General features: G+C 40.4%; 1 protein-coding gene and 1 pseudogene across 1 annotated transcript in view; both read left to right on the top strand.

Moving 5' to 3' along the window:
- The window catches only part of Sptlc1 (serine palmitoyltransferase long chain base subunit 1), a 77,168-nt gene extending 60,819 nt beyond the window's left edge, over positions 1–16,349 (top strand). The window contains exons 13-15 of the mRNA XM_004644099.3: positions 9,717–9,834; positions 13,142–13,215; positions 15,069–16,349. Coding sequence (XP_004644156.1) covers positions 9,717–9,834; positions 13,142–13,215; positions 15,069–15,162 — 286 coding nt within the window. The 3' untranslated portion in view covers positions 15,163–16,349. The remainder of the gene's footprint in view (positions 1–9,716; positions 9,835–13,141; positions 13,216–15,068) is intronic.
- A 1,059-nt stretch (positions 16,350–17,408) lies between these two features.
- On the top strand, positions 17,409–17,702 carry LOC101563756 (annotated as a pseudogene).
- Positions 17,703–20,906: the final 3,204 nt, after the last annotated feature.

Here is a 20,906-nt window from a genome sequence, read left to right as displayed (position 1 = left end):
GATATTAGATTTTTCATGTCCATTAAGATTTGCTTTATATAGTTGGGTGCTCCCGTGTTTGGTGCATACATATTTATGAGTGTTACCTCTTCCTTTTGAATTTTTCCCCTAACTAGTATATAGTGGCCTTCTTTATTTCAGTTGATCATTGTTTCAAGGTAAGACAGTCTGAGAATAAGATTGCTACCCCTGCTTTTTTCTGAGGTGCTGGGGCATGTAGTATTGCGTTCCATCATTTGACTTTCATCCTATGAATATTTTTATGAGTTAAATGTGTTTTTTGTATATACAGCATATTGTTGGAATTTGTTTCCTAATCCACTGTTCCAGTCCGTTTCTCTCAATTGATGAATCGAGTCCATTTACATTGATGGTTTGAATTGAGATGTATTGACTTACGATTGACATGTTATTTACCTGTTCATTTACTCCTGTTTCTCCTGTGTTGAATTGCTTGCCCTGTTTAGTTGGTTGCTTCTGATATCATTTGTGGAGTTCTGATCATTTTGGTCCCTGTCTAGAACATCTTTCAGTAGCCTGTGTAGGATTGGCTTTGTCATCGCGAAATTCTTTAGCTGTTGTCATGAAAGTATTTCACTTCTCCATCAATCTTGAAAGAGAGTTTTGCAGGATATAGTAGTCTGGGCTGGAATTTGTTTTCATAGAGGACCTGAAGTACTCTGTTCCATGCTCTTCTTGCCTGCGTGGTTTGTGAAGAGAAGTCAGCCGTAATTCTGAAGAGTTTTCCTTTGAATGTGATCTGCTTCTTTTGTCTACCAGCTTTCGGTAGATTATTCTTGTGCTGAATTTCTGGGATCTTGACTATTATATGTCTTGGTGTGTTTTTCATTGGGTTGAGGGTGCTTGGCTTTCTGTATGCTTTGGTTACTGAATGTCAGATTGTTTCCCCATGTTTGGGAAATTTTTTGCTATTACTTCTGCCCATATTTTTTTAATGTCATTTGTATTGACTCCTTTCTCATTGATGCCTGTTAGTCTCACATTTTTCATCTTTGCATCATCTTGCAGGTGATGGATTATTCTTTACTGCATCCTCATTGTTTTTAAGAGATCCTTTCTTACCTTTTCACTAGCTACACCAGCATCTTCAAGATCTGAAACTCTGTCTTCACTTTCCCTTACATGGTTTTGCAAGCTAGTGATTAAGATTTTAATTTCTTCTGTATCTCTTTGACCGTGCTTCATGTGATCTATTTCTTTCCTGTATTCCTCATTCAAGGAATCCGTCAGTTTTCTAATCTCCTCTATTTTTTTTATCAATGTCTTCTTTAGAAGCAGTTATAAATTCTTTTACTGCAGTGTTTTTTTTTTCATATTGGGTTTCCTCCCTATGTTGTTGTAGTTGCTTCTTTACTTCAGATGCTATGAGTTCTGAGAATTCTTTTTTTATTTCAGAAAAGATTTGCACTTTGAATTCCTCTATAACTTTCTGCTGTTGCTTATTTACTATCAATGCTATTAATTCATACATTTGAGCCGAGCTCGTGTCCTCTGCACTTGTTCTGGGTTGGCATTGGGTTTTCTCCATATGTTTCTGTGTTTGATTCTTTACTGCAGATGTTATTAATTCAGAGATTTCTTTTTTTATTTCCAGTCTGAGTTCCTCTATACCTTTCTGCAGCTGTTTCTTTATTTCAGAAGCTGTTGCTTCTTTACTTTCAGCTGTGTGATTCCCAATTTGTTCTTTGTTAGTGTCCTCTGCACTCGTTACAGGTGGGTTTGTGTTCTGAGGTTGCATTTTTTTCCTTCTCATCATTTTGTGTTGCACTGTTTTCTGACCTGTGTTGTAGATCTTTGTTGCAGTTATAACCTTCGCACGTACTGAAGTTCAGGTTCAGATCTACAAAGTTTGGAATTATCCAGCTGTGCCAGGTTTGGGTCTGGCTGCTTTGCTCAGCTCCTTCCTGCTGCTGCCATTGGGGGTGAACCTGTTTGCCCCTACAGCAAGATTTTCTGCTCCTGGACTAGCTGGGTGGTTCTATCCTCTACACTCTCTGCAGGGATTGCAGCTCCAGGGTTTTACCCTAGGCCTGTATGCCAGGCCTGAGCTGAAATGGAGGGGACAATGTGGAGTATGGGGGAGCGACAACTCTCTGACACACTCACCGTCCCTGCGCTAGGACTGGTTCTGGGGGTCCCCAGAAAGTGGCAGAAATTCCTACTCGGCGGGAGGGGTGGGGTCGTTGCTGCGGAGTGGTGGGGCGCGTCTCAAGGGGGTGGAAGAGGGTCTACCCCACGCTGTGCCTGGGCTGGGATCCGCTGGCGTAGGGTAGTGAGAAGCTCTCCCACACACTCACCGGGCCTCAGCTAGGACTCCTAAAAATTAACTTATTGATAAAATATTACAGTAACATAGAAGATAACAATAAGAACCCAACATGTTTCCACAAGAAATAAGGTAAACATTAGAGCAACTGTCCACATCACCACAGGTACAAGGGTACCTGTGTTAGATGCTGAGTCATCAGATGGCACTAGTGTCATTACTATCTGTGTTTTTCGTAAATTAAACTTTTTAGTTGAAACATGAAAAGGTAGATTTGAAGTGAATCTTACGAGTGTTTATTTTTTTATATCAAATTACAAAGTATTTAATGAGTGAATTGCAGTTGTTGGCAGAAGAAGGAAGGGTAGAGACAGTTTCAGCTCTTGAGTGTGTGTGTAGTATCTGAAGAGAAATTCTTGCATGATTTATGGTAGAGGATATATTTTTATTGGTTCTATTTGCCTTTGTGGGGTTTTTTGTTTTTGTTTGTTTTTGTTTTTTTGTTGTTGTTGTTTATTAATTTGATACAGGGTCTCTCTACACAGTTTGTACTTGTAGTGATCCTATTTCAGCCTCCCAGCACTGGGATTACAGACCTGCGCCACCATGCCCAGTTTCGGTGGTCAGTGTAGCATGCCCCAGGTGGTGCTGGCACAGCATATCATCCCAGGGATTGAACCCAGGCCCCTGCACTTGCCAGGCAGGCCCTTAGACCACTGAGCTATCTTCCAGCCCCATTAAATATTAATCTGCCAACTCATTGTACACTTATCACCCTTAGTTGCCCTTTTGAAGTCAAGGCCTGCATCTTGCTAGCTCTGACACCTTCTTTCTAGGATTCCTTACCCTGTCTTTGCTCCATCCATCTGTCTTTGACAGACAGACTTACTAATTCCCTTGTTTTTTCAAACAGATCTGCACAACTATGGGAAACTTAACTAACCTTCTCTCTGGTAGCCAAAAATCCTTTCTGGCCTTCTTTTTAAGAAACTCCCTTCTTAAAGACTAAACACCTTTGCTTGTTCCCTTTGCTTTGTCACTCCTCTGCTTTCCTAGTCTTTTTAGTAGCAGTCAAGTCCTCTCTATTTTCTTTTCTGTAATTGTCTTGCTTGCAATCCACATTCTTTCCTATCAACTACCTCTTTACTTTGTTTCCATTTGTAGCAGATCTTTTCAAGAGTTGTATACACTTTCTCCACATCCTCATGTCTCCCATTAACATTGCTGAGCTCTGGCTTCCTTACACTTTATCCAGACTGCTGTGTGGCGGCCCTCAGTGATTCCCGTGGTGCCAATCCTAGTTCATATTAGTGATGTCTTAATTCCTGATATCTGTGTCTTTAGCATAGGTGGCTACTCTTGTCCTCTAGATTTTATAACACCAAATTTGTGGATTTCCTTCTACATCTTTCAATTCCTTGCATTTAACTTCTTTAAAGGCTTTCTTTAGGGTTTAGTTCTTTTCCTATAGTCAGAAAACTGGCTTCTTCTACACCTAAAGCTTCAGAGAGTTCCATGACCCCTCTGTGTGAGCAACTAACAGATTTGTGTCTGCTTTGTACCACACTTCAGGACTTCAGGCCTCAGACCCATTTCTCTACCTAATATCTTCTCGTTCAGGACCCCATGAATACTTCATAATAAAAGCACTAAAGAATTGTGGTACAGGACCATAGATAAACAAAGCAGCAAGGAGATCATCGTGATAGGAAAGAAAAGTGGGGAACCTAGTAGAAGGTGAGGGTGAAGTAACTGGCATGTAAGCCATGGCAGGAGCTCCAGCTCAGACTAGAATCCATGGTTTGGTGTTGAACAAAAAGGTTAACACGGCACAGCTGGCGTTAAATCTCAGTAAGATAATTCTGTGGTATGGAATGATACATTGTACAGCAGTAAGAACAGAAGCAAGGGAAGTAGTGAGATTGATGCAGACAAGAGATGATGGTAAATTTGACCTTTGCTATAGCAGTGAGAAGTTTTTAAAGTAGATATATTTTGGAAGTAGAGTCAGCTAGGTCTGCCAGAATTTCCTATGCCAGGTGAAAAAGAAGACTCCAGGTTAATCTCAGCATTTTTTTTTTTTTTTTGTATTTTAGGGAGGGTCTACAAGATGTTAAGGGTCTCCCTACTAGATTGGACTCTAGTAATCCACCTGCTTACAGTCTCGCAAGAGCTGGGATTACAGGTGCATATCACCACACCCAGTCTCAATTGCAGTCTCAGTACACTCTGGGGGCGAGACTGGCACGGCAGGTGCTGCGATTGAACCCTTGGCCCCTGCACCTGCTTGCAGGCACTTTAATCCATGGAACTATTTGACTGGCCTTGATCTCAGCTTTTGATCTGAGTGACTATATGATACTAGATGGATCAGCTGGTGAGGGAGTGGATAGAGCTGAGGAGGAGCCCACAGGTGAGGAGGTCAGTGCTGGTGGTGCTCATTAGGCATCCAGGGCATTGCAGCTGCAGGGTGCACAGGTGTTAAGTTGGAAAAAAGTCTGAGCACTGAATTACTAGCCCATAGATTGTATTCAAAGCATTTGATATGAAGCTTGGATGCAGGTGAAGAAGGCAGTTGCTGGGGCTGGGGAGATAGCTCAGTAGAATAAGTGCTTGCTTGGTGAGCACAAGGGCCTGAGTTCAATCCCCAGTTCCACAAAAAAAAAAAAAAAAAAGGTGGTTGCATAGGTCAGCATGTGATGTGCGCTGTGTCCCTGTGGGCCAGGCATGGTAACTGAATGTCCTTATTCCAAATGTGGAGCTAATTATGACTTGGACACTTGGCAGGGGATCAGGAGTGCGAGGTGCCTGGCTGAACTGGGTTTGAGAGAGCCTGTGAAGAGCAGAATTGGGCAAGCTTAAATAACTCTTACAGAAGTGGGGTGGAGGCTAGAGGAAGAAATTGAGGTCAAGAAAAGTGTGAGGTCAGTTTTCAAATAACGTACATAAGCCACATCCTCTCTTCTGCCGGGGCAGGCTGTCTTCATCATGTGCTACTTTCTCATTTGTACAGGGGCCTGTTTTTGAACCATCTCTTCCACATCATCAGTGTTTACATTATTTGTGCAATTCTCTGAGATTTTGTTACTACATTTGCTTTTTTATGTCTGTTGGTTTTAAAATATAGGTTCTTTCAAAATTGTTACTAGCATTTTAATTGTGATTGCAGTACATTCTCTGATTAATATATTAGTTTGGAGGAAATTATCACCCATGAACATGATCTGTATTGTAATTTCTTCTGTGGTTAGTTGCTGGGTTGGTTGGTTAGTTGGCTTGGAAGTGCTCTGAATCGAATCCAGGGACTCATGCATAATAGCCACTCTCCAGGCTGAGCTATATCACAGCTCCACCATTGAGTTCTTTAGTAGAATTTAAATATTTTATTTCCCCTGTGCCTTTATGGAGCCTTTGGAGAGAATTTCTTGATGTCCTATCAGTTTAGTTGCCATTGCAAATAGGGTTATGTTTTATATTTTATATTTGATTTTGGTGACTTATAAAAATATTTTCTTTACACTGATCTTATATCCAACTCTTTTTAGTTCCACTAATTGTTCTATTCATTTATAATGATGTACAGAGAAGTTCTATCATCAGCAGCAATGGTTTTCTGTCTTTTCCTTCCCAGTTCATTCATGTGTGTATTTTTTTGTCTTTAATTGCTTTTGTGTGGCATTGTTATCACAGTATTGAGTAGTAAGCATAATAGCAGACACTCTTCCCTCAGCATAGGAGCATTTCTTCATTATGTATAAAACATACTACGTGTTTTTGGTCAATCTCCTTTATCAAATTACTTCAAGGTTTGGAAGCTTTTTACTTTTAATCAGAAATAGATTTTGAACTGTATCAGATATTTTCCATATTTACTAAGATAATAGATTCGCCCCAGGCCTAAATTATATGGATTTATTACCAATGCTAAATTATCAGAATATTCCTGAGACAGCCCCTACAGTATATTTTTCTACAGTTAGCTGATTTTTAAATTTGTAAGGCCAGGAGATATCTTAGTGGCTTAAGCACCTGCCTGGCAAGCACAAGGTCCCAAGTTCAATCCCCTGAGTTTGATCCCTAATATCACAAAAAAATAAAATAAATTTGAATTTTGACATCTTTATTTGTAATTTAAATAGACTATGGTAACTTAATACATGATTTGACCATTTTGCGCCCCCCCCCCTTTTTTTTAAACAGTACTGGAGGTTAAACCCAGGGCCTTTGCCCTGAGTCTGCCTTTTTCTTTCTTTCTTTTTCCTTTCTTTTTTCTTCCAACAGGGACTTACTCTTTTGCAATAACCGGACTAGGCTGGAAATTGAAATCCTCCTACCTCAGCCTCCTAAAGTACTGGGATGATAGATATTTGCCACTATGCCCAGTTTATTTTCTACTCTTTCTGCTTCAGGGAGCCATTGAGTAGGGCATGGCCTGATCATTGGTTTCTTCAGAGTTAGGTGGCCTTCACCCTTTAAGGACGTCTAGGCTTGAGGTGCCTGGAGTTGGGAGTAGTTTCTGACTCTCTCATGTTTTTGCTTCCCCTTTTTATTTTCTTTTGTATTCTGTGGTTTCCATTTTCAGGATAACCTTTTCAGGATTTTTCTTAGCACTTTCAGTTTTTGTTTTGTGATGTATGTGTACGTATTTTTATATTTTATATATATTTTATATACATGTAAATATATTAATTTTAGTTATATTGTGAAGTGTGTGTATTTTTATGTGCTCTTGTTTCATTGTTTTTCCTCTTATATTTAGCTTACTGCTTTTATTATGTACTTTGCCATAAATACAACTAAATATTTTCAGAAGTACTGCTTTGAGTGTTCAGATTCAAGTAGTTTTCTTTTAATTTCTGTAGTCGGAGATGTACTTGTCCATCACCGACACAGAGTTTGGGAACATTGACAGCCTGTGCTGTTTTGTCTGGGTGTCAGAACCTGGAAGTCCCCACCTTGTCACAGAATGCTGGCTGGTATCCTGCTGCCCTGGACCCTACACATACAGTTGCTTTGCTTGAGTAAAATGATAAGCTTGCCAACTTGTCAAAGAATACATAATAGGCTCTGAAACACAACTTTTCTGTTTCTGAACTGAACTACAGTTCTGTGTCCAGTTGGTTTTAGTTAAATTCATGTGACTTTTAGCATCCAGCAGCAGGGACAGAGTACTCTGTTTCATTCCTTCTTCCACCTGCCTGCCCTGCGTACCATAAACTGAGCCCATCTAATTAAAATGCAAGTTAGATTAGGGCTTACGGTGTTCCCTGTGTACACGGGAGAAGCCAGATCATTTGATCTATTTGAAAAGCATTTTTTTAAGCTTTGTTGTGAGAAAACAGGACCTAAGAAAACTGATAATTAAAAATTCATACAGCAGATGGGTTTTGAAAACAGACTGTATAATTTCTATACCTAAAACTGTGGGGCCAGCCAAATAGCTCAGCAGATTAAAGCGCCTGCAAGCAGCTGCAGGGGCCGGGGGTTGGATCCCCAGGCCTGCCATTGCTGGCGCCATCCCCGGGCTGCACTGAGACAGCAATTGAGACTGGGCGTAGTGGCACACACCTGTAATCCCAGCACTTGGGAGGCTGTAAACAGGAGAATCACTAGAGTCCGATGTAGTAGTGAGACCCTGAACACCCGGTAGACCCTGCCGTAAAATAAAATAAAAAAAAAAAAAACTGAAAATGAACCTTTTAGAAATAAGTGCCTAGACTGCAACCCAAAACTACTTACTTATCACAGAGTGCCAATTCTGCAGTAAACCTGAATACTAAGTGTTGAGCTTAGAAAAAACAACTTTTTCATTACAGCATTTGTCTTAAAGGAAAACATGTGCTATAAGTGTGTCATATCCAATCTAGTAGATTCCTCCTCATCCCAAATTCCCTTGATGCTAAGATTCTGACTTAGACCTGATTGGTGAGATAGTTCAGCAGACTAAGGCCTGCTTAGGCAAGCGCAGGAACTGGGGATGGATCTCCAGCAGCACATGCCTTGCTGGTCCCGCCCCCCAGGCATGCGGAGTCAGCAACCAAGTAAGGGCAGGGAAAATTTTTTTTTTTGTTTTGAAGAGTGCTCTGTGTCTCAGATCTGCAATCTGATTTATTTATTTATTTTCCCTGTATTTTAGGGAAGGATCTACAGGTGTTCAGGGTCTTGCTATTAGATCACACTCCTAGTGATTCTCTTGTTTACAGCCTCCCAAGTGTTGGGATTACAGATGGGCACCACCATGCCCAGTCTCAATTGCTGTCTCAGCATACCCCGGGGATGGGGCCAGCATGGCAGGCCCAGGGATCAAAACACACACACACACACACACACACACACACACACACACACACACCCTGCCCCTGTGCCTGCTTGAAAAGTTGAAAGGGATTTTTTTTTTTTTTTTGGTGGGCCCATGCTGCCTTGGCGGTGTGGTGTGGCATGTGGAGCTGGGAAGCAAACCACTGTCCCGCAAGCCTGACTGGGTTTTCCGACAGGTGCTTAAACAACTGAGGTAACTAGCAGGCCCCCTGAAGTCTGATTTATTGAGAATTCCTGGCATGATGTATTACACTTAAAAAAGGATAAATTTTTCACGTTCAACAGTGCTTTGAAAACCATAAGATTAATTCTGACACACAGCTGCATTGTAAGCCTTCATGAAGAAGGCAGTTAACTGATAAAGAGAAAAGGCAATTTGGCTCCTGATTTTGGAGTTTTTGGTCTTTGATCAAGTGGCTTCATTCTTCAGAATTTGGCAAGGTGGGAGTATATGGCAAAGCAGAGGCACCCCTCATGAGTCCAGAAATGGAGGGAGAGGAAGCAGCTGAGGTGCATAGTCCTCTTCTGAGGTATGCCCCAGTGACCTTCGACCTTCCACAACTCTACACTCCTAAGAATCCATACTTCCCAGTAGTGCAAGGAGGCATAATGTTCTAAGTTGTAATATGTAGTCCACGAAGAAATTAAGTGGGATAAATAATAAAAATTGAGAGAGCAGACTCTTGCCTGAAGTAATGATATGCATGAACAGCTCTAGCTGGAGTCAGCAGCATCACTGAGCAAATCAGCTAGGAAATGGTGAGACCAAGGGCCAGGTCCAGCGAGACCTGGGGAAGATGTGTGAGGACATACACAGGCAGGCCAGGAAGTGAGTGTGCAGACTCACAGTGGGAGGCAGGAGGTCACAGTGTCCTCCCAGGAACAGGGAACCTTCCTCCCATTTTCTTGGCCTGGGAAACACTATATAGAGGATGCAGTTTACCTCTTTTTCTCTCTCTAGCCAAATTGAAACTCTACCATGTGGTGCTCACACCAGTCACCAGTTATGCTCCTTTTCATGGGCCTTGACGGTACAGATTTTCGGAATCATTGCTGTGTGAGAGGTTTGAGCCTGGAAAGAGTTCATGTGTGTGTGTGATTCTTTCCTCAGCATTTCAGGATTGAAAGTGGTGGGGGAGTCCTTTTCACCAGCATTTCATCTACAACTGGAAGACAGCACTGGGTATCGAGAAAAAGATGTAAAATTGCTTCAGGAAATCATAAGTCAGGTAAGCGTTCCTTTACTGGGGTGAACTTCCCCACAGCTCAGAAGTTTTTTCATGTCATTTTCCCCCAAGAGATAGGGTATGATGGCAGTTGTTGGTCACCACATTCATGACATGGGCCTATTGTGCTGCTTCTGGCCCCTTCCTCCCTGCCTTCACTTGGTTTGGAGGGTGATATACAAACAGACCATGGGCACTTCCTCCAGTGGGGCCAGTTCCACAGTACCACACTGTATTTAAATGTACTTCTCTTTGAGCAGTAGTCAGCCATGTAAACAACTCACCTGCTCGCTGTTTGCACAACTCTGATGTATGCAACTGGGGAATATGTGTGTGGAACTCACACTCCCAGATAGCTGCTGGCCTGTGGGAGCACCAGTACATCTCAGAGACAGCCATTAACTATCATTGGAAAGTCATAATGCTCTTGTAATTAAGAAGGAAAGAAGGAATACCTTGTAATACTCTTAACTTGGGAAGTACGTTTAAATCTTTTGTTTCCCTACTGATTACATCTGGGAAAGCCTCTTACCCTGACTTAAGCAGTACCTCCAAGAGCCCCTCTCCAAGAGTCTGGCTCCCCCTCCTGGTAAAGAACCCTCCATGGGCCTGAGGTACTGAGTGGCTTGGAGGTGGGAGGGGACATTGAACCTAGTGCTTTTGCACTCAGCCACATCCCTAGCCTTTTCTTTTCTTTTCTTTTTTCTTTCTTTTTCTTTTGTTGAGACAAGGTCTTCCAGAGTGACTAGGTTCCTTAGAGTGGGTTCAAAATTGCAGTCCTCCAGCATCAGTTCCCAGAGTATTGAGGGTACAGGTATGCACTACCACAGCTGTTGTAGTATACCTCTGAGGATGAAAAAGGGTTGCATTCCATCACTAGATTCCTTGCCTGAGGCAGTGCTGTCAGGCCTCTTGAGTTCCTGATGGCTGCCACTTATCATGTGCCTTTTTCCAAGCAAGATCCAATTCCAGGCTTCTTCCATTTGTGTGATATCTCAGCCAGGTGCTTGTCAGTCACTTGGCTGTTCAGTTTACAGACCAAGCTATGAGGGGCACTGGCTGCAAAGCTTCTTCAGCCATCCTTCATTCTCCAGTGTCTGAACCACATAACCCAGAATAAGGTTCTACTGAGGACTGCACACAGTAGGTGAACTTCTGGGGTCATTGTATTAAAAAGCAGAAATAAGAACAGCTAACACCTGAGATTCCTAGTTAAGGCAATCTTGTCAGAGTGATTGGTCAGCATGGTTGGCCTTATCTTGCTTTGTAGCCCCTCAAGCTTAGCTCTGTGGTCCTGTGGGAAGAGAGGCCCCTTTATAGAAAAGAAGCATCCCACTGCCTCCTTGACTGCCACTGCCCTGGTGTTTTTTCGATGCAAACAAAAAGTAAGTTGTGAGTCAAGTTCTTAGACAAAGGTAAAACCAAAGTGAGTTTATAAATTCAGTATAAACCAGATGAACAAACTAGCATACATCAGACTCCATGTGTTATATTCACGTGACAGGTGAGTTTGGTGTTTTCAACAGAGTAGCCCTCATTTGCAGGACTGAGAATGGTCCTGGTGAGCCGCATGTGCTTGTGTTGAGTCCCACAAGATTCAAATTCCTTCAGTCTGCTTCGGGATTTTGTCTGAACATGGTTCTGTGGTATAACACTGACCTTTTCTATATTCCAGTGTGTCCAGTCCATATTAAATCCCTTGGGTGATTGTTCTTAATTGGAGTAGGTAAACTGCTTTGTTCCAAACAGAGACATGGGGCTTTTGTACATGAGATAACAACATTAACATGTTTTGCTTATGTAGATTATCCACAGAACCAAAATAGAAGTTAAAAGTCTATGGGCAGCTCTCAGATCCTATGCTTCTAGCTGTAGGCCACCTTATGATGCTGGCTATCTTAGGGAATCATTTTGAGTATTGATTGAGAATACAATTCAGGGAACAAAGTGCTGTCTGGAAACCTCATTTATGGGGGGAAAAACATCTTACAGAATAGCTTGCATCTTCAAAATCCTTACCATCTTTTGTCCTGCTTCTATTTTTCTTATTTGGAACAAAAAGAATCACACACATCAACTCTTCCTACATTTTGCACAACTAAGAGTTTTGCTAAGTTTACATTGAATTACTCAACAGAGTGCTGTTTTTCAAACTAAGCTCTGGTTTGGACTGTATCTTACCTGGCCAGAGCCAGGCAAAGTCAGATCAGATGTTGTGAGGCCTCAGGCCTTTAGTACACTTCCGGAGAGACAAGTTAACAGGAGGCTGTTTGTGCTGTCCCTCCATCATAACTGACAACACAGTCCTTCTTCGGGCAAGTAATTTTACTGCCAGGCATTTGGGATGATTTTCTTTCCTTTATACTGTCCCTCCCCCATAAAATTTACCTCTTTGAAAGTATACAAGAATATTTACAAGGTTCTACAACCATTATTAACTGCACAATATTTCCATTGCTACAAAAGGAAATCCTTGTAACCTATCCACTCTAGTTTTTGTGCTTTATTTTATTTTTATTTATTTAATGTATTTAGTACAGGATCTACAGGGTCCCACTACGTGGATCAGACTCATAATGATTCTCCCGTTTTCAGCCTCCCAAGCACTGGGATTATAGATGCACGCCACGACGCCCAATCTCAATTGCTGTCTCAGCTCACCCCAGGGGTGGGGCCAGCATAGCACACTGGGGATCAAACCCAGCTGCTGCGCTCTGCCTAAGCAGGCACTTTAGTCTGCTGAGCTATCTGGCTGGCCCTTTATTTTAATAGAGAACATTTTAACTTTAATAAATAAAAGAATTATTGACAGTAAATGTATAAGCAAACTATCAAAAACTAGGTTAACACTAAACATTTCAGTGCCCAGTAGCACCTTGCCCAAATAGAACTCACAAATGTAGTCATTTACGTGTGTATTTGAAGTGCAGCAGTTTCTCCCTGATGTAGTCCTACTGGTGGTTTTCTCAAGTCCAGCTCGTGGTTAATCCTTGGGGATTTGCTCATACTGTTTCCCTGCATTAGAACTCAACTTCATCTAAGTGGCACCCCCAAGCTACCAATGACTATGTAAACTCACACCAAACAAAAGTGTATAAAATTAGACATGCAGCCTTGCAGAAATGTCCCCATTGTTGCACAAAGCTCTATGGACAATGAGTGCTATTTGTGATGTTCTTGTGATATTTGTTTTGTCTCCTAGCAGTTACATTTGGAATTAAACCACTGATGAGGGCTCTCTTAGTATCTTCTTCCACCTACTAGTGTCCTGAAATCCAGGTTGCTAATTTTTCCTTTTTTCTGCCTGCAGTGCATGGACAAAAGTATTGCTTTAACTCAAGCATGCTACTTGGAGAAAGAAGAAAAATGGCTCCCTCCTCCAAGGTTGGTTGACTTAAAATAGGACCTCAATTTCCTTTCCTCCTTTACATTTCACATGAAATAGTTTTGAGAATGCCTAAGTGACTTCGCAGAAGAAGGAAGAGTGTCCTTAAAATACAGCACATTACCAGTTCTCAAACCGCATGTTTTTAATTTTAACTGAAAAGCACCTCAGGTAACAGAAATATGTGGGATCCCAAGAATGAAGTTGGGCAAACAGGTTCCATCCACCTAATGTCTGCCATGTTGAAGGGCAGCCTGCTGTTCCCACAGCTACAGCTGCAAGGAAAGTCCTGCCAGAAGTGGACACAGTCTCAGAGCGCACTTATACTTCACCCAGCCAATACCACAACACCTTGGGAAAGCAAATTGAAGGTGGGGAGGGGCCACAGCCATAGTCCACACATTCACAGTGAAAGGTGAGGAAAGAGAAACTCAGGCCATGGCCCTGAGTCAGATTGCAGAAAGAGGCACAGTCAACTCTGTCCTCAGACATCACTAAAGTTTTTGAGATCAAATGATGCCTTGTCTCTGAAGAAATGAGCTCAGACATCCCAGCTTTGAACAGTGCCACCTAGAATTGTGCATTTGCCATGGTGTAAAAGTTTATCCACAAAACGTTGTTTTGCACTTTCAGGATGGTAGTAAGTTAAACCTTTTTTATAACACTTTTTTATAAAATAGGCTTTGTGTGAGATGCTTTTTTCCAACTCTATGCTAACATAAATGATCTGAGCCAGAGACTAGACTTAGTTAGCTTTGAGTTTATTAGTAGAATAGGGGTGTTAAATGCACTGTCAACGTTAGGTGGCTTTGTTGGAATAAGAGCCCATCATGGATCCAGGAATGTGTTTGCCTTTGCCAGGCAGTGGTAGGCCTTGTAGCCCTTCAGCAAATGTGTGGTATGAGCTTTGCTCAGTGTTTTCAGTGTCATGGTGACTTCCAGATACATCTTTAAGCGCAGACCAAAAGCTGTAGGCAGGCTAGGGAGACACAGGAGAATCCTGAAGAGTGAATGCTCTGCAGCTCCTGAAGCCCAGGCTCGGTCTGGGGTTCCATTCAGGCAGCAGCTCAAAGCTCTGCTCCTCACACTTTTTACCACATTTACCGTGAAAGCTGATCCTGTATATATTTGGTGAAAATGTGTTCAGGACAGGAGCTATGCTTGCTCATTATTTTTGTTGCTTCACCCACAAATATATTAGGTAAATAAATGTTCACTAGCTGAAGCAGATGTTTATTTGTGAAAGAAAATGATGTTGAAAATGCTTTAGATTATATCCCAGGCCTTTTCATTAAGCAGTATCTCCAGCCCTTTTTTGTTTTGGAGACAGGATCTCACTTAGTTACCCAGGCTGAGCTATCTGTACCTGGCAAATTCATTCCTTTAAGTTCCTAAAATCTTAAAAATGTCTACCTTGTCTCAAAATATTGTAGGACATCTACATTGCTTTTTAATTATGAATGTGAACAACCACCCATCAGTTTGAGAAATGTTAGGTTCCTGCTTTTGTGCCTGGTGTTACTTTTGGCAGTTGATTATTCAGTTTCTGGATCACTGTGAATACATACATACCAGAGTATAAGCCATATACTAGCCACTTTTCCCAGTGGCCAGACAGTAAGTACATTAGGCTTGCAGATCATGCAGTCCTTGTCACAGCTGTTCACCTCTACCATGATAGTGAAACACCACTGTAGTTGTAGACAAGAGGTAGTGAATGAGTTAAGTACCAACAGAGTATTACTTAGGTAAACAAGTGGCAGTGACTAAATTTCACTCCCTGGCCATCTAAAGATGGTTGACTTCTGGCATAGCCTCTCATTCGATTTTTATATGTCTTTCTTTATTTCAGCATCAGAGTTGTGGTCACCGTGGAACAGACAGAGGAAGAGCTGAAGAGAGCTGCATCTACCATCAAGGAGGTAGCACAGGCTGTCCTGCTGTAGGCTACAGTGGCCCCCACAATGGACATGCAGACAGGACTCCTCAGATAAATCAGGAGAACTCAGTGATGTCTAGTGGGATTGTTACCAAGCAGTGTGGAAATAGAACAAATGAGTGAGTGAGAAAAGAGTGGATGTTCATTATTTTACAAGGAAACATTTACATACCTAGGAATTGATGTTTAAAGAAGACTAATGACACCACTTACCAAAGTGTATAATTTCCTCTATCTGGTATTGTTTAAATGTTTTATCATAGTACTGCTTTATGTTATTTTTGTTGACACTGAAGCTTTAATTTCTCTTCTGTGGTAATGATTCGGTAAGCATAACTTAATATGTCATAAAAATGGCTCTGTAGTAATTAATGCTAAGAAGAGCACTTTGTGATAACAGTTTACTACTAAAGTGGTAATTCCACCACATCTTCCATTCTGCATTATTTAAGGTGGCTGATATGCAAAGGAGCACTTTTATGTAATTATAAATTTCGTTATATTTGTACCCCAGAATTTTATATACAGTGGATACTGTTATGATACCATTTCTAATTTGAGCATCCCTAACCAGAGTATTTGTTCTATTTCCCTTAAGTGAGCAATAATTCAAATCAATCACTGTTCTTATTTTAATACAAATATTGACCTTAACATTTATTAGGTGTTAACTTTTTATTTATTATATGAAGAGCGTTATTGTGTTGATCCAAAAATATAATCATGTCCTAGATATTTTTAAATGTTTCAAATATTTTTTAATATAATGTGTTTACTAGGAAGAAAAAAACTACAGCTTTCTGTTTATGAGTGCCACATATCTAAAAGTGATATGAAAGCTTTAAAAATAAATGTTTAAGCTATAGTGTAGCTGTTTTTTCTTTAGCAGACAAAGTTAAGTGTTACAAAGGTTTGTGATTTGTCCAAAAAATAGTACATAAATATTAATTTTATCTTATTTAAAAGGAATCAAATTGTAAAAACTAATGTCACTTTTATAATCTGTTCATATTAACAAATGGTCTTCTACATCTTTTTAAATGACACGTTTTTTTAATGTTTACTTTCTATTTTGCTTAAGGTATTTTGTAGAGATGTGCCTTGTGATTACTGCTGCTTTAAAGGATACAGTACTGTCTAGGGGATGAATCTGTTTTGTTTTTTAATGAAATAAACCTACATTCCTGATGATCACCCTGTTTGCATAAGCAGTGCTCAATAGTACAATATCTTAATTTCAAAAATATTTTATAAATCTACAGCAGTATTTTTGCATGTGCTTTTGCTTTAGTCCTGAGTTCTTTTCGTCATAGCCATTGTGGCTCAAATCTGGAATGGCCCCCAGAGGCTCATGTGTTGAAGGCTTCATTCTGATGCAGTGGTGGCTTTGGGAATTGAATAATGAGGACCCTGATCTCATCAGTGCATTAACTTGTTGGTGGAGTCATAGTTGATGGATATTAGGAGATGATGGAAATTTAGGAAGCAGGGCCTAGTTGAAAGGAATGGATCCTTAGCATGCTTTTGAGGGATGTATCTTATACCCAGATAGTGGTTCTCTGCTTTTTGACTTGCCCCAATGCCCCCCATGTTCCCACTGCCATGGTATTCTGGTTCATCTTGAGAATCTCTGAAACCATGATGCAGAATAAACCTTTCTACTATTCATTCTTTTTCTTAGGTGTTCTGTTACAGTAACAGAAAGCTTTCTAACAGTATACAACCAAAGAATGTATATCACATTTCTTAGATTTCTAATTTAAGCATTGGCCATTTAGGGCTACAAAAAATACTAGAGTCATGTTTTTTCATAAACAGGTAAGACTAGTTACATTTTGGTTTCTTTTATAATACTTTATATATCAAAATAGCATCTAACTGTTTCTTGCTGCTTTTTGTAAAAATGAACAAAAGTTTCTGGAAAAGGTGGTGGAACAATATATTACTTTAATCTATTACACACCAACATTTTAAATAAAAAGAAACAAATATAGTGTCTTTATATTAAAATTATATTGGTGCTGCAGCTGGGTTGTGGCCAGCCTGTTAGGAGCCAGCAGCCCTGGGCTGAACACAGCACTAGCCCGGCAGCCGGGGAGGACCTGCTATGGGACAGGCTCTGTGCAAGCCTCATGATGACTCGATACACTCACAGGATGGACCCCGAGGCAGGGGGTTGTGGTTCTAGTTTGATTGCCAAGACTCATGAAGGTCAGCAAGGTGCTGAGTCCATCTTGGTGTGGTTGAGCTGAGATGGATTTCTCTTCCTTGTCCTCTGCGGCAGGTATGGGTATAGTGAACCCACAGTTGCAGTGTTTCATCAAGGTGGAGACTCAGAAGCAGTGCTTCCAGCAGCTGGTGCACCAGATGACCTTGTTCTGCTGGGAAGAGTACACGGACAAGCCTGGGCCAAAGTTGAACATGTGGGCTGAGGCCTGTTTTGTGAACTGTGTTAAGCAGTTCATCAGTACAACCCAGTTCATCTTGAATCAACTGGGGAAGACCCACAAATTCAAGCCTGTCTTCCCAAAAAGTCTTTTGGAGTGACTCACATTTACCTCTTTGGAAAACGAAGGTAGTTCAATGTCTCGAGCCAGTGGGTCAGTCAACGAAGGTCACCTGGGAGAGGAGCGGGGAATTGAGGGGACAAAGGACAGGAGACGCGAGAAATGAAGACAAGACAGGACTCTGATCAAGTCTCATTTATTCAAAGGAAACTGGGTATATATAGTGGAAATATAGGGAAATGACTTTGGCAGGTAAAAGGCGCAAGTAACTAGGCAACCGAGCTATGACAGAAGTCCCACCTCCGGGGCATAGCAGGAGACTTATGGGAAGTAGGCGGGGTAGGAAGAATTAGGAGCTTAGCTCAGCAGAGGTAGGGGAAGAGGAAGTCAGCGTCACTAATGATGCTGATGCACCAAGAGAATTTTATAGGTCAGAGGCACTCAGGTGACCATTAAGGGATACGTGGCGCAGAGTCATGATGTGGCAGTTTCACAGGAACCTGGAAACCCACTTGCTATAGGATTGGAGGCCTGGAGTTATTGAGCCTCCCACAGTTCAAGAAATGAGGGAGCCTGCCCTTTAGCTCAGTTGTTTAAGTGACTGCTTAAACAAAGCAATCAGGATGCTGTGGTTCAATCCCCAGATCCTCAATCCTTACCAGACCTACCCTAAAGGCATCCTGAGCCAGCCAAAGAAAAAAGCAAAAACAAAAAACAAAAAAAATACTTCTGAACTTTTATCCTGCTACAATGCTGTATATGATTAGATTCTGTGTAAAAGTATGTAATTGTTTAATCCTATTTTTTATATAGTTTAGATTTTAATTTTTTTCTTCATATTCAGTAGGGACTTAAAGTTCAACATATCAATACTTGATGAAAAATATCTGTTCCATGTTATGCCTAAGATGTTTGTAGACAGTAAGGTTAAGCTCAACAGTCTAGGTTGTAGGGTAATAACAATAAGCTTCTCTTCTGAAGGGTTAACAACCTAAGTTTGCAAAACAAAAATTAGAGAAAAAGGAGGGCTGCAAGAATAGCCTACCCTAGCCTTTCAAGGTCAGTGAAGACTCAGGACATAGGAGAACCTATACTATATAACATCATGTAAGTCAGTTGTGTCGCAAATTTTCTGATGGAGCTTATGGGGCCACAGAGGAAAGTGATCGATGATGTAGAGTGTACTTAAAGAGAGTCACATGGAGAGAAAACATTCAGGCTTTCCCAGAAGCAAATTGGTCAAGAAATGGCTGTGACTCATCCACATGGCTGACACTGACAAAGGATCTACAAACTGTGGTACAGGGTTTCAGGATAAGTCCGGAGGGGATTTGACTCACCTTATCAGATACAAAAGCTGCATTTCTTGTTACATAGGTCTTGCTTTATCTTGGTCTTAATCATCCAGCAAAAAAGTATAAAAATAAAGTACAAAAAATAAAGCCATATTAATAATGCTGAGCTGTAAAAGGGTCAACTCAACAACTTCTGGCATTGCCAGTCTTACAGAAAACCCACTATTATGGACTACTGGACTATTTTGGAATATTTTGCTGAATTCACACACCTATAATATTTAAATGACAAAACTAAACAAAAAAGGGAATACAAATGAACGACCATTTTGTATCTGTATATTCAAAATAGGACAGATATACAGCTACATTCTCTTAATTTAGTGAATAGAAAGATTTGTTCTAATAGTATTTGAAAGCAGAATATCATGCCTGCATCTTGTACAATGAATAACCACTAAGACAATATGCAGTGTATTATTGAAACTGTCCTGCTAACTTGATTTGAAACTCTCTCATTGCTATTTGTTTCTCAATAAAATTATAGAAAAAAAAAATGAAGAGCTATGGATGGGATGGTTGAAAAAATGGGTATAGGGGGATTACCTCCCACCCTTTGTCATTCTTGAGACATCATCTGAAAATAAGCAAAGACTAAATTTTGTTCGGTGTTTGAGGTTATATATGTATTTGGTTATATTTTTAATGCTAATCTTATGAAAATAATTCATAAATGAATGGGAAATTATTAGATGTTTATTACTGTATATGGGACTGTGCTTTTCTCAACGTCCCCTTAACTGCTTCCTGTAATCTTGATAGTGGAACTACTTTCTCTATTTTGATAGTGGGAGTGCACATGTAATATCTATTTGTGTGAATCCATTTCAGTTTTGGAGGAAATCTGTATCAGATAGGACAGCAGTGAAAGGACAAATTGGCAGTAAATGGGCATCTTGTCTAGTGATTGTGAGTAATTTTAAAAAGTCTATGGAGTATTGGTACCATTGCATTTCATTTTTCTAGGTTATATCCTTCCCCTATACCATAATTGACCATCTTGAAGGATGAGTTCAAAGTATACTAGACAACATAAGAATCTAGATGCCTTTAGTTTTAAAGGAATGTAGCCAGTAAACATAATTTTCATTACTCAATGGCCACAAGAAGTGAACCTATCTTGTATATCAAAGCACACAAAATTCAAAGATGTGCCTAAAGAAATTATAAGGATTTAGGCCAGTGAGAAATTAATAGCAATTTCATGTAGAGGTGTATTTCAATCATTATCCCATTGCCTGCATTCTTTCACACTGAAATAAAAAATTTTATAAGATTCAAATCTGATTGAGAGGTTTTCTATGTAGTTGGGGCTGGCCTTAAACTCAGTATATTGTCCAGTTTGGTCTATCCCTCCTGCCTCAGCCTCTCTGAATGCTCTACCATTCTTGGCTCCCATTCTTATTTTCATCTGCAACTTAAAGAGATTTAATATAGGCTCATTTCAATGCTAGAATTCAGTTTTTTTCTAGTGGTTCATGACATTTTTGAAAGGGAAACTTTTAAATGAGATGGGAAGGAAGAAATTTTGTGTGGACAGTGAAGTCCTTGATAACAGTAGAATAACTTGCATTGACTATATTCTCCACCTCTTTATTTTAAATCCTACTGGACTGGAGTGAACTAAAGAAGTGAACTATACAACTAAAGTAAACTACTTGTTGGGAAGCTGAAGCTTCATTCCAAATCCATGAGAATTATGCAAATACTCATTTTTAGGAGCCTTAAGTCACTATTTTACTTTTTTCTCATAGGCAGTACAAGAAAGTTTTACAAATGATGAAAGCACAATTTGACCAAATTTAAATGCTTAATTCTATGCCACTGTCTCTAGTACCATGAACTGAGCAGTATATAAAAACAGCCCTAGCCCTTACAAAGCTTATGTT

The sequence above is a fragment of the Octodon degus genome, unplaced genomic scaffold (genome assembly GCF_000260255.1).
Source record: "Octodon degus isolate 3935 unplaced genomic scaffold, OctDeg1.0 scaffold00192, whole genome shotgun sequence".
Taxonomy (NCBI): domain Eukaryota; kingdom Metazoa; phylum Chordata; class Mammalia; order Rodentia; family Octodontidae; genus Octodon; species Octodon degus.
Note: the sequence above shows the minus strand (reverse complement) of the source record. Positions and strands in the feature narration are given on the sequence as shown.